This window comes from Chiloscyllium plagiosum, unplaced genomic scaffold, assembly GCF_037043375.1.
Source record: "Chiloscyllium plagiosum isolate Xiang-an unplaced genomic scaffold, Cpla_swu_hap1 HiC_scaffold_40, whole genome shotgun sequence".
NCBI classification, from domain to species: Eukaryota; Metazoa; Chordata; class Chondrichthyes; order Orectolobiformes; family Hemiscylliidae; genus Chiloscyllium; species Chiloscyllium plagiosum.
Genome location: NW_028270178.1, coordinates 5,846,612 through 5,861,280, shown reverse-complemented (window position 1 = coordinate 5,861,280; position 14,669 = coordinate 5,846,612). Strand labels below are relative to the sequence as shown.

Here is a 14,669-nt window from a genome sequence, read left to right as displayed (position 1 = left end):
CACACTCAGACACATACAGAAATAGACACACTGTCAGACACACACAGAGACAGACACACTCAGACACATACAGAAATAGACACACACACTGTCAGACACACAGACAGAGACAGACACACACACACACAGACAGACACGCTCAGACACATACAGAAATAAATACACACACTGTCAGACACACAGACAGAGACAGACACACACACACAGAGACAGACACATATAGAAATAGACACACTGTCAGACACACAGAGACACACACAGAGACAGACACACTCAGACACATACAGAAATAGACACACACACTGTCAGACACACAGACAGAGACAGACAGACACACACACAGAGAGACAGACACACTCAGACACATACAGAAATAGACACACTGTCAGACACACACAGAGACAGACACACTCAGACACATACAGAAATAGACACACACACTGTCAGACACACAGACAGAGACAGACACACACACAGAGACAGACACGCTCAGACACATACAGAAATAAATACACACACTGTCAGACACACAGACAGAGACAGACACACACACACAGAGACAGACACATATAGAAATAGACACACTGTCAGACACACAGACAGAGACACACACAGAGACAGACACACTCAGACACATACAGAAATAGACACACACACTGTCAGACGCACAGACAGAGACAGACAGACACACACACAGAGACAGACACACTCAGACACATACAGAAATAGACACACTGTCAGACACACACAGAGACAGACACACTCAGACACATACAGAAATAGACACACACACTGTCAGACACACAGACAGAGACAGACACACACACACACAGAGACAGACACGCTCAGACACATACAGAAATAAATACACACACTGTCAGACACACAGACAGAGACAGACACACACACAGAGAGACAGACACATATAGAAATAGACACACTGTCAGACACACAGACAGAGACACACACAGAGACAGACACACTCAGACACATACAGAAATAGACACACACACTGTCAGACACACAGAGACAGACACACACACACACACACTCAGACACATACAGAAATAGACACACACACTGTCAGACACACACACACAGAGACAGACAAACTCAGACACTTACAGAAATAGACACACACACTGTCAGACACACACAGAGACAGACAAACTCAGACACTTACAGAAATAGACACACACACTGTCAGACACACAGGCAGAGACACACACACACAGAGACAGACAAACTCAGACACTTACAGAAATAGACACACACACTGTCAGACACACACAGAGACAGACAAACTCAGACACTTACAGAAATAGACACACACACTGTCAGACACACAGGCAGAGACACACACACACAGACAGACACACTCAGACACATACAGAAATAGACACACGCAGTCAGACACAGAGACAGACACACACACACAGACACACTCAGACACATACAGAAATAGACACACACACTGTCAGACACACAGACAGAGACACACACACAGACAGACACACTCAGACACATACAGAAATTGACACACACACAGTCAGACACATAGAGACAGACACACTCAGACACACAGAAATAGACACATACACTGTCAGACACACAGAGACAGACAGACACACTCAGACACGTAAATAGACACACACACTGTCAGACACACAGACAGACACACACACAGAGACAAACACACTCAGACACATATAGAAATACACACACACACTGTCAGACACACAGGCAGAGACAGACACATACACACAGACAGACACACTCAGATACATACAGAAATAGACACACACACTGTCAGACACACAGAGAGAGACACACACAGAGACAGACACACTCAGACACATACAGAAATAGACACACACACTGTCAGACACACACACAGATAGACACATACAGAAATAGACACACACACTGTCAGACACATAGAGACAGACACACACAGAGAGACAAACTCAGACACATACAGAAATAGACACACACACTGTCAGACACACAGAGACAGACAGACACACTCAGACACATACAGAAATCGACACACACACTGTCAGACACACAGACAGAGACAGACACACACACACACACAGACACATACAGAAATAGACACACACACACTGTCAGACACACAGACAGAGACAGACAGACAGACACACACACACACAGAGACAGACACACTCAGACACATACAGAAATAGACACACACACTGTCAGACACACATATCTGCAAAGCGAGACAGACATTTCAAGAGGAAATGGCTCTTTATTGTTGTGTACAACATCACCCGACAACATCAATCTCTGTATAGTCCCGAGGAGGGGAGGGTGGAGGGGAGGCTTCAGGCCTTACTGTAACTAGGGGCAATGACTCAGCGTCTCTGCTATCACCAACGTCCAACTCCTCATCCTCTGACGAAGGGGAAGATACCATGGAATCTTCAACCATCCGATGCTGACCTGCAAACTGCCTCCAGGCACTTTCCCATGGGCCAGCTGAGGCACTGATACCACCCTGAGCCCTGGCACATAGCCGGGCGAAACCCCATTCACCGGTGGAGAGGCTGGCACCATCTAGATCAGTGATCTGCGGCAGTGCTAGGCCACACTGATCTGGTCGGTCGGGGACTCCCTGGACACCGGTCTCCCAAGGGAACATGGTGGCCCTGGTGGACCCCCTCTGTTCTGGCCCATAGGGGGCGTTACAAACTGGGGCACGTTCGCCCGGGCCTAGCATACCATCCGGTACCAATCCTCCCAACGTCTGGTGAACTACCATTCTCTGGTCAAATTCCCACTTTTGGTAAATGCGTACTTCTCTAGGCCTCTGGCCAACTCCCAGGTCTAGGCCTCCAGTGTCCAGGCCAACTCCCAGGCCTAGGCCTCCAGTGCCCTGGCCAACTCCCAGGCCTAGGCCTCCTGCGCCCTGGCCAACTCCCAGGCCTAGGCCTCCAGTGCCCTGGCCAACTCCCAGGCCTAGGCCTTCTGCGCCCTGGCCAACTCCCAGGCCTAGGCCTCCAGTGCCCTCGCCTACTCCCAGGCCTAGGCCTCCAGTGCCCTGGCCAACTCCCAGGCCTAGGCCTCCTGCACCCTGGCCAACTCCCAGGCCTAGGCCTCCAGTGCCCTCGCCTACTCCCAGGCCTAGGCCTCCAGTGCTCTCGCCTACTCCCAGGCCTAGGCCTCTAGTGCCCTGGTCATCTCCCAGGCCTAGGCCTCCAGTGCCCTCGTCAACTCCCAGGTCGAGGCCTCCAAAGCCCTGGCCAACTCCCAGGTCGAGGCCTCCAGTGCCCTCGCCTATTCCCAGGCCTAGACCTCCAGTGCCCTCGCCTACTCCCAGGCCTAAGCCTCCAGTGCCCTCGCCTACTCCCAGGCTTAGGCCTCCAGTGCCCTGGTCATCTCCCAGGCCTAGGCCTTCAGTGCCTTGTTCACCCCCCAGTTCCTCCGGCCTATGGTCACCCCCCAGGCCCTCCAGCCTACGGTCACCCCCCAGGCCCTCAGGCCTATGGTCATTTTTCTCCAAGCCAGTCAGGGGATGTGTAAGATTGATTGATGCTTTCCTTCTCCCTGCCCTCCGGCTCGCCCCCACCCCCTTCCCTCGCCCCCGATTCCCTGTGTGAGGCTGCAGGCCTGTCTCCTGCCACTCTGGCACGGGAATGACCACCCACTCCCTGGAGTGGCTCAGTTTCTGCAGCTTGACCTTGGTGATGCCCTCCGGCCTCTCCGGGCTGGCGCCCTGACCGCTCGGCCTCTTCCCCAGTCGGGCGGCAATGCCCACCCCCTCCCGGTCCGCGCTGATGTCCCCAGCGAGACGGGGAGGCCCCTGCTCTGAGACGGGCCTGCAGCCCCACCCTGAGCTCTCCACTCTGCTGGGGGGTGGGCCGCTAACTGCTGGGCGTGTCTGCTGGGCTTCTTTCTCGGGCGGCGCTGGGCGCCCCTCCCCTGGGCGCCCCTCCCCTGGGCTGAGGCTCCGGCCGGCCTGGTCAGAGACCCCAGTCGGTGCACAGCTGGGAACAGTCTCCCTGAATGACTGGAGGGCCCCCCCGAGGCCTGTGCTCGCTCTCGTCTCTGGCTCGCACCCCTCTCGGCCTGGCCGCGCTGCCGTGACTTCCGTCGGCTCCGGGCTGTCCGGTTCAGAGGGGTTGTACCTGCCGGGGTGGGCGACGTGGGGCGGGGGGGTGGGGAGTTGGTCGGTGACCGGCACCGCTGGAGGGGCGGGGTCACCAGCGGGCTGCCCCTTCCTCCGCCTCCACTGTCGCCGGGGGAAGGGAGACTCCCCGGCGACGGAGCCTTCCTCAGCCGACTGGGCGGTCACAGGGCGGACCACCCTCATCCTCCTCCAGCTGGTGACCAGCGTCGAGGCGGGCAACTCTGCTGGGGTGTACGCCCTCTTGCCCCTCAGCCTCGGTTGAGGGGAAGAGGAAGTGGTGGTGACGGAGGTGGCCTTGGGTTTGGAATTGTTCTCGGACACACGGGCGTTCCCAACGGGCGCCTGTGCGGACACCACCGGGGCCTTGGGTTTGGAATTGTTCTCGGACACACGGGCGTTCCCAACGGGCGCCTGTGCGGACACCACCGGGGCCTTGGGTTTGGTATCAGTCTTGGATACATGGGCGTTCCCACCGGGCACCTGCACGGACACCAGCGGGGCCTTGGGTTTGGAATTATTCTCGGACACACGGTCATTCCCACTGGGCACCTGCGCGGACAGCACCGGGGCCTCGGGTTTGGTATCAGTCTTGGATACATGGGCGTTCCCACTGGGCACCTGCACGGACACCACCGGGGCCTCGGGTTTGGTATCAGTCTCGGACACACGGGCGTTCCCACCGGGCACCTGCACGGACACCACCGGAGCCTCGGGTTTGGTATCAGTCTCGGACACACGGTCATTCCCACCGGGCACCTGCACGGACAGCACCGGGGCCTCGGGTTTGGCCTCAGTCTCGGAGCCGCGGGCATTCCCGCCCAGGGGGGCAGGGGGCGAGCTGTCTCCCCGGAGGGCGGGGGAGCCGGGAGATGTCCCGCTCCCCCCGGAGAGCCCGAGGATACCGAGCCCGCGTGCTGCCCGCAGGAATGCCTCGGCCGTCTCGTCTCGGGGCAGCTGGATCTGTGCCGTGTACATGAACCGCAGCAAGGCCCTCAGTGTGTCCGCCCTCAGCCCCGGCAGCTCCATGGACACCTTCTTGGGGTGGGCAAGACTCTCGGAGAATCGCTGGAGGAAGAAGGGGCTGAAAGCAGCCAGCACGCAGCGGTGCACCGGGATTCCCTCGCCTGACAAAGAACAGAGATGAGAGAGAAAAATAAATAAGGAGAGGGGTGGATAAAATACACCAACCCACCAACACACAGCCTTGGACGTGGCACGGGAAGTGTGCATGCCCATAAACAACCACACTTCACAGAATCGGCTGTACCTCACCAACAAAGAGCAGGACTTATACACTTAATGGTAAGGTCCGAGGGAGTGTTGCTGAACAAAGAGACCTTGGAGTGCAGGTTGATAGCTCCTTGAAAGTGGGGTCGCAGGTCGATAGGATAGTGAAGGCAGCGTTTGGTATGCTTTCCTTTATTGGTCAGAGTATTGAGTACAGGAGTTGGGAGGTCATGTTGCAGCTGTACAGGACATTGGTTAGGCCACTGCTGGAATATTGCGTGCAATTCTGGTCTCCTTCCTATCGGAAAGATGTTGTGAAACTTGAAAGGGCTCAGAAAAGATTTACAAGGATGTTGCCAGGGTTGGAGGATCTGAGCTACAGGGAGAGGCTGAACAGGCTGGGACTGTTTTCCCTGGAGCATTGGAGGCTGAGGGGTGACCTTATAGAGGTTTATAAAATCATGAGGGGCATGGATAGGATAAATAGGCAAAGCCTTTTCCCAGGGGTGGGGGAGTCCAGAACTAGAGGGGCTTAGGTTTAGGGTGAGAGGGGAAAGATATAAAAGGGACCTAAGGGGCAACTTTTTCACCCAGAGGGTGGTACGTGTGTGGAATGAGCTGCCAGAGGATGTGGTGGGGGCTGGTACAATTACAACATTTAAGAGGCATCTGGATGGGGATATGGATAGGAAGAGTTTGGAGGGATATGGGCCGGGGGCTGGCAGGTGGGACTGGATTGGGTTGGGATATCTGGGTCAGCACGGACGGGTCGGGCCGAAGGGTCTGTTTCCGTCTGTTTCTCAGACTCTGTAAAGGGAAGAAGCACACTCCAGGGGGCAACTGCTGCAGTTCTTTCACCTGTCAATGAGGAGCAGGCCGTTTGACCCATCCAATCTCCTCCCCCCTTCATGGCTGATCCCAGTGTGACTGCCAATCGACGTCACCCCCCCTCCCCCCCCATCCCTTGCTTAACTGCGTCTGCCCTGAATACAACCTCTTCCGAGGGATTGTGCTCAGTAAGGGAGGGTCAACATTTTCAAAGGAAATAAGGTTTTGGACGGGCAGGTCCTGATTTGTAACCAGTTCTCCCCTCTGTTCTGGATTCTCCCATCACAGGGCCCAACCTCTCCGAATCCACCCAGAATCTTACTGGTTTCAAACTAAGTCGCCGCTTACCCGCTGGACACCACGCCCGCCCGATCCTTCCTCGGAAAACAGCCTTCTCATTCGGAACGCGCGGGTTGGGACAAAGGGTCCGTTTCCGCGCTGTACGACTGATGTCTTCATCTGGGTAAACCGGGGTGAGGACGAGCCTCCGGAATTCAGGGTTACCCAGCACTCGATTATCCGGACAAAACACTGCCAGCCTGTGCGGTTCGGATAATCGAGGGGATTAGATAATAAGGGGAAAAGGGGAACTGGCTATTGAGCTGGATGATCAGCCGTGTCCAAAAGTGAACGCAGGGACAAATGTCCTACTTCTGCTTTTATTCTCAATCTTTAAACCTCCTCTAAAGCATTCACATCCTTCCTTACGGAGCTTGCGGGTCTAAGAGTAGGATTCTCGCCAAGGGCTTTGCACATGCCAGAGGTTTTGTTTTAGATTAGATTACTTAGTGTGGAAACAGGCCCTTCGGCCCAACAAGTCCACACCAACCCGCCGAAGCGCAACCCACCCATACCCCTACATTTACCCCTTCACCTAACACTACGGGCAATTTAGCATGGCCAACCCACCCTAACCTGCACATCTTTGGACTGTGGGTTGAAACCGGAGCACCCGGAGGAAACCCACGCAGACACGGGGAGAACGTGCAAACTCCACACAGTCAGTCGCCTGAGGCGGGAATTGAACCCGGGTCTCTGGCGCTGTGAGGCGTTTTGGATCAAACTCCCAGATGAGCCCTGAATTCTCGGTGGGGGGGGGGGACGCGGTGACTCAATGGTTAGCGCTGCTGCCTCACGGACCGGGGTTCAATCCCAGCCTCGGGGGTGACTGTCTGGGTGGAGTGGGCACATTCTCCCCCCGGGTCTGCGTGGGTTTCCTCCGGGTGCTCCGGTTTCCTCCCACAGTCCAAAGATGTGTAGGTTAGCGTGGATTGGCCGTGCTCAATTCTCCCACTGTGGGAGAAAATTTCTTGCTCTCCACACTGTCTACACCTCTCATGATTTTGTAACCTGAATCAGGTCCTCCCCCAACCTCTGTCTTTCCAATGAAAATAATCCCAATCTACTCAACCTCTCCTCATAGCTCGTGCCCTCCATACCAGGCCACATCCCGGTGAACCTCCTCTGCACCCTCTCCGAAAAATCCACATCCTTTTGGTGATGCAATGACCAGAACTGTACGCAGTATTCCAAATGTGGTTGAATCAAAGTCCGACACAACTGCACGCAGTATTCCAGACGTGATCCCACCTGTAAAACTGAAACATAACCTCCCATAACGTCTGTCTTCCTTTCCCCTCATGATAAGTGACAACATTCTGTTAGTTTTCCTGATGGCTTGCTGTACCTGCCACACCAACCTTTTGTGATTGATGCACCGGGATACCCAGCTCCCGCTGCATCTCAGAGCTCTGCAATCTCTCACCGTTTAGCAAAAGTGTGCTTTCTTACTTTCTCTTCCAAAGTGGACAATTTCCCAACTTCCCACCCCATACTCGCTGTGTGCCATGTCTTTGCCCGATACGTTTATCTCTTTGTAACCTTCTCGTTGCAAGCACACGGTGGTTTAAGAAAACTGCACCTACAGATGCCTTTAGACTTTGACATCTGCTTGTGTTTTAATGGTTTCATTACCTCAGGAGATATAGAATTGAAAAGTGGGCAGGTTTTGCTAACCACAATTGAGAGAACCGCACGCAATCCTGCTTGCTAGATTTTGATAAAGGACACCCAGAGAGGGCGTAAGAGAAGATGTACAGAGATGATGCGTGGAACACAGGGGCAATAAATATCAGGAAATGATTCAGTGGCTCTCTGGAAAACCAAAAGCTAAGGCATCATCGAAGAGTAGTGATTACAACAGGTTTTCTACTCGTCACAATGAAATCCAACAAGGATGGTCAGGAGAGGAACTCTCACTCAGAGACTTGTGGAGAAGATTAGGTTAGATTCCCAACAGTGTGGAAACAGGCCCTTCAGCCCAACAAGTCCACACTGGCCCTCCGAAGAGTAACCCACTAAGACCCATTTCCCTCTGACTAATGCAGCTAACACTATGGGACAATTTAGCACGGCCAATCCACCCTAACCTACACAACCCTGAACACTATGGGACAATTTAGCACGGCCAATCCACCCTAACCTACACATCCCTGAACACTATGGGACAATTTAGCACGGCCAATCCACCCTAACCTACACATCCCTGAACACTATGGGACAATTTAGCACGGCCAATCCACCCTAACCTACACATCCCTGAACACTATGGGACAATTTAGCACGGCCAATCCACCCTAACCTACACATCCCTGAACACTATGGGACAATTTAGCACGGCCAATCCACCCTAACCTACACAACCCTGAACACTATGGGACAATTTAGCACGGCCAACCCACCCTAACCTGCACATCCCTGAACACTATGAGACAATTTAGCACGGCCAATCCACCCTAACCTACACAACCCTGAACACTATGGGACAATTTAGCACGGCCAACCCACCCTAATCTACACATCCCTGAACACTATGGGACAATTTAGCACGGCCAACCCACCCTAACCTGCACATCCCTGAACACTATGGGACAATTTAGCACGGCCAACCCACGCTAACCTGCACATCCCTGAACACTATGGGACAGTTTAGCACGGCCAATCCACCCTAACCTGCACATCCCTGAACACTGTGGGACAATTTAGCACGGCCAATCCACCCTAACCTACACATCCCTGAACACTATGGGACAATTTAGCACGGCCAATCCACCCTAACCTACACATCCCTGAACACTATGGGACAATTTAGCACGGCCAATCCACCCTAACCTGCTCATCCCTGAACACTATGGGACAATTTAGCACGGCCAATCCACCCTAACCTACACATCCCTGAACACTATGGGACAATTTAGCGCGGCCAATCCACCCTAACCTACACATCTTTGGACTGTGGGAGGAAACTGGAGCACCCGGAGGAAATCCACGCAGACACGGGGAGAATGTGCAAAGTGCACACAGTCACCTGAGGCTGGGATCGAACCTGGGTCCCTGGCGCCGTGAGGCAGTGGCGCTAACCACTGAACCACCGTGCTGCCCCTTGCGGATGCTGGTCTCAAACAGAACGGTCTGAGAAAATAATATCCAAGTTTTTAAGGGGAAAGATGGCTGGGTGGTGTTTTTTTTTTGTCACTGCATTAGTGAACCAGGTGAGTACTCTGGGGACATGCCTGATCATAGCTGTTGGAGATACTAAAATTCAGTTAATTAATCTAGAATTGAAAACTAGTCTCATAGAGATTTACAGCACGGAAACAGACCCTTCGGCCCGACCCGTCCATGCCGGCCCAGATATCCCAACCCAATCTAGTCCCACCTGCCAGCACCCGGCCCATATCCCTCCAAACCCTTCCTATCCATATACCCATCCAAATGCCTCTTAAATGTTGTAATTGTACCAGCCTCCACCACATCCTCTGGCAGCTCATTCCATACACGTACCACCCTCTGGGTGAAAAAATTGCCCCTTAGGTCTCTTTATATCTTTCCCCTTAAACCTATGCCCTCTAGTTCTGGACTCCCCCACCCCAGGGAAAAGACTTTGTCTATTTACCCTATCTATGCCCCTCATGATTTTATAAACCTCTATAAGGTCATCCCTCAGCCCCCAACACTCCAGGGAAAACAGCCCCAGCCTGTTCAGCCTCTCCCTGTAGTTCAGACCCTCCAACCCTGGCAACATCCTTGTAAATCTTTTCTGAACCCTTTCACAACATCCTTCCGATAGCAGGGAGAATTGCACACAGTATTCCAAAAGTGGCCAAACCAATGTCCTGTACAGGAGAAAGCGAGGATGGCAGATGCTGGAGAGTCAGAGTCAGAAAGTGCAGCACTGGAAAAGCACAGCAGGTCAGCAAACATCTGAGGAGCAGGAGAGTTGACACTTTGGGCAGAAGCCCTCATCAGGATGCTGCCTATCCTGATGTGGTTTACCAGCGGCATACTTTTCAACAATGTCTTGCACAGCCGCAACATGACCTCCCAACTCCTGTACTCAATACTCTGACCAATAAAGGAAAGCATACCAAACGCTGCCTTCACTATCCTATCGACCTGCGACTCCACTTTCAAGGAGCTATGAACCTTCACTCCAAGGTCTCTTTGTTCAGCAACACTCCCTAGGACCTTACCATTAAGTGTACAAGTCCTGCTAAGATTTGCTTTCCCAAAATGCAGCACCTCGCATTTATCTGAATTAAACTCCATCTGCCACTTCTCAGCCCATTGGCCCATCTGGTCCAGATCCTGTTGTAATCTGAGGTAACCCTCTTCGCTGTCCAGTACACCTCCAATTTTGGTGTCATCTGCAAACTTACTAACTGTACCCCTTATGCTCGCATCCAAATCATTTATGTAAATGACGAAAGGTAGAGGACCCAGCACCAATCCTTGTGGCACTCCAATGGTCACAGGCCTCCAGTCTGAAAAACAACCCTCCACTACCACTCTCTGTCTTCTACCTTTGAGCCAGTTCTGTATCCAAATGGCTAGTTCTCCCCTTATTCCGTGAGATCTAACCTTGCTAAACAGTCTCCCATGGGGAACCTTGTCAAACACCTTACTGAAGTCCATATAGATCACATCGACTGCTCTGCCCTCATCAAGCTTCTTTGTTACTTCTTCAAAAAACTCAATCAAGTTTGTGAGACACGATCTCCCATGCATAAAGCCATGTTGACTATCCCGAATCAGTCCTTGCCTTTCCAAATACATGTACATCCTGTCCCTCAGGATCCCCTCCAGCAACCAACTCGGTACCTTGCTGTCGCTCACTGTTAAAGCCCTCTTTGGTTCATAAATCTCATTCAGGGAAGGAAATCTGCCGTGCTCACCTACACGTCTGACCTACATGTCGAGAGGTGATCAGACTTGGACGGGGTTTGGTAGGGCAGCTGCTGAGAGGTTGCTTCCCTGACACTGGGCAGACCAGAACGACGTGGAGTTAGACGACGCTCCACCGCTGACTATATTTGAAGCAGAGAGGCACAGACAGTTCCCCGACAGTTCAATATGGGGAGTGGGCAACAAAGTGGAGTTGAGGGTCAGGATCGGCCGTGTCGGTATAGAATGTGGGGAGTAGGCTTGAGGGGATTCCCCCAGGGTTTAATACATCGGTTTCCCCTCCGAAGACGTTCCCATGCCCCTCTTTCTCCATGGCAGCATATACTCAATTAGCCCTTTGGGAGCATCTCCGTTGCAACTGCTCTTTCAGGTCGTGCATCCCAGATCACATCATCCCAAAGTAAACATTTCTCCTCACCTCCCCCCCACCCCTTCCCCGCGGATTCTCAGTCCCTCTAGAACAAATTGAGGGTGGAAGTGAAGTCCCTTGACCCTGGCACTGTGCCAGCACCGCATCCCCCCAGGAAAGGGGGAGCAGGTGAGCTGCAATGACCAAAACAATCCGAGAGAGGGGAGGAGAGAAAGAAGAGAGAAGAGAGCAAGAGGAGAGAGAGAGAGTGAGAGAGAGAGAGAGACAGAGACAGAGACGGAAAAAAAGGGGAGGGGAGGTGTGAGAGAAGAGAGAGGAGAGAAGAGAGAGGCAGAAAAAAGAGAGAGGAGAGGAGAGAGAGAGGAAGAGAAGAGAGAGAAGAGTGAGAGAGAAGAGAGAGAAAAGAGAAGAGAGAGAAGAGAGAGAGAAGAGAAGAGAGAGAAGAAAAGTGAGAGAGAAGAGAGAGAAGAAGAGAAAACAGAGAGAAGAAGGGAGAGAGAGAGAAGAAGAGAGAGAGAGAGAAGAGAGAGAGGAGAGAGAGAGAAGAGACAGAGAAGAGACGAGAGAGGAACGAATAAAGGAAGGAAGGAATAAAGGAAGGAATGAAGAAGAGAGAGCAAGAGAAGAGAGAAAGGAGAGAGAGAGAAATAGAGAGAGAGAAAAAAGGAGCAAGAGAGAGAGAGAGATGCGCATGTGCGAGAGAGAGAGAGCCCATGAGAGACAGAGCGAGAGATAAAAAAAAGAGGAGCGAGAGAGAGAGAGAGAGAGAGAAAATAAAGAGGAGTGAGAGAGAGAGAGCACGCGTGTGAGAGGGAGCCCACGAGAGAGAGAGAGAGAAAGAAAGGGAGAGACAGGAAGAAACAAAAGGTAAAGAGAGAAGAGAGAAAGAAAGAGAAAGAGAAAGACAGAGAGGGGTGGTTGATGAGGGCAAGGTGTTGGCACTGAGTTGGGGTGGTTATAGACCCAGTCTCACCTTCTACATACAAGATGGCATCACAGAACAGTTCCTCCTGCTGCTGCCTGTGCAGGTTCTCAAACGCTGCCTTGTGAACAGAGGGCCTGGTGCTGAGGAGCTTGGAACTTGAGGTTGAACCCTCCATCTTCAGCTCAATCTCATCACAGCGACCTGCAGGGGCGGCAAGAGGAAAGAAAGTTGTACCCCATCTGAAATGTTGCTGCCTCCTGTACCGCAATGGGTTCGTTTGGGCACAACCGTACTACAAAGGGAGGCCATTTTGTCCTCTGAGTCTAACATTTTAAAGACCCTTTTCCTGCCCCCCACACTCCCGCAGGCAAGCAGTGACCAGAGGGGTACCACAGGGATCAGTGCAAAGACCCCAGTAATCCACAATTCGGATAAGGGAAATCAATGTAATATCGCCACATGATACAAGGCAGGTTGGGAAGGTGAATCAAAAAAATCCCTACAGTGTGGAAACAGGCCCTTTGGCCCCACAAGTCCACACCAACCCTCCGAAGAGTACTTCACCCAAATTCATTCCCCATTACCCTACATTCACTCCTGACTAACCCACCTAACCTATACAGCCAGAAAACTATGGGACAATTTAGCACGGCCAATCCACCCTAACCTACACATCCCTGAACACTATGGGACAATTTAGCACGGTCAATCCACCCTAACCTACACATCCCTGAACACTGTGGGACAATTTAGCACGGCCAATCCACCCTAACCTACACATCCCTGAACACTATGGGACAATTTAGCACGGCCAATCCACCCTAACCTACACATCCCTGAACACTGTGGGACAATTTAGCACGGCCAATCCACCCTAACCTACACATCCCTGAACACTATGGGACAATTTAGCACGGCCAATCCACCCTAACCTACACATCCCTGAACACTATGGAACAATTTAGCACGGCCAATCCACCCTAACCTACACATCTCTGAACACTATGGGACAATTTAGCATGGCCAACCCACCCTAACCTGCACATCCCTGAACACTATGGGGCAATTTAGCACGGCCAATCCCCCCTAACCTACACATCCCTGAACACTATGGGACAATTTAGCACGGCCAATCCACCCTAACCTGCACATCCCTGAACACTATGGGACAATTTAGCACGGCCAATCCACCCTAACCTACACATCCCTGAACACTATGGGACAATTTAGCACGGCCAATCCACCTTTGGATTGAGGGAGAAAACCCGCACAGACACAGGGAGAGCATGCAAACTCCACACAGACAGTTGCTCGAGGCTGAGATCGAACCAGGGTCCACTGGTGTTGTGAGGCAGCAGTGCTAACCACTGAGCCACCATGCCGGAGAGCTGGGAGGAGGATGCAGAGATGTTTCAGTGCAATTTGGACATGCTGAATGGGCAAACGTGTGGTCGCTGCAGTATAATGTGGAGAATTGGGAAGTTACCCAGTACAGGAGCTACTGGAAGGTAGGTTATTTTCTGAATGGCTTTTAATTGAGAGAGGGGAATGTGTGACGAGACCTGCGCTACTTTGCACACCAAGTGCTGAAAGTCAGGGGGAATTCCGGAGTCCGGGTCACCGGGCCCAAAACATTGACTCTGCTTTCTCTCTTGCTGATGCTGCCAGACCTGCTGAGTTTTTCCAGCAATTTCTGCTTTTGTTGCAGAATGCAAGCAGGTGGGAGAGAAGGCACACTGAATCTTGGCCTTCATAGTGAGGAGCAGGAATATCTTGCTGCAGTTGAACAGAGGCCTGTGGGGGGAGAGCACCCCGGGAGTAACTGTGCGCAGTTTGGGGGAGGGTCTCCGTATCTGAGGAAGGATGGTCTGGCGACGGAGGGAGGACAGCGACAGTTTCCCACACTTACTCCTGGGAGGGCA

At 52.5% G+C, this 14,669-nt stretch overlaps 1 protein-coding gene across 1 annotated transcript; it reads right to left on the bottom strand.

The window, feature by feature from the left end:
• Positions 1-2,290: 2,290 nt before the first annotated feature.
• Positions 2,291-13,041, bottom strand: LOC122562754 (uncharacterized). The gene is made up of 2 exons (XM_087981619.1): positions 12,796-13,041; positions 2,291-5,277 (listed from the first exon to the last, which is right to left on the bottom strand). The coding sequence occupies exons 1-2, from the start codon at positions 12,920-12,922 to the stop codon at positions 2,291-2,293; spliced, it is 3,114 nt and encodes a 1,037-aa protein (XP_087837745.1). The 5' UTR covers positions 12,923-13,041.
• Positions 13,042-14,669: the final 1,628 nt, after the last annotated feature.

Coding starts and splice junctions, on each gene's coding strand:
- LOC122562754 (XM_087981619.1), bottom strand. CDS start 12,922: ATGGAGGGTTCAACCTCAAGTTCCAAGCTCCTCAGCACCAGGCCCTCT. Junction 5,278..12,795: donor TGCCATCTTGTATGTAGAAG/GTGAGACTGGGT, acceptor GTTCTTTGTCAG/GCGAGGGAATCCCGGTGCAC.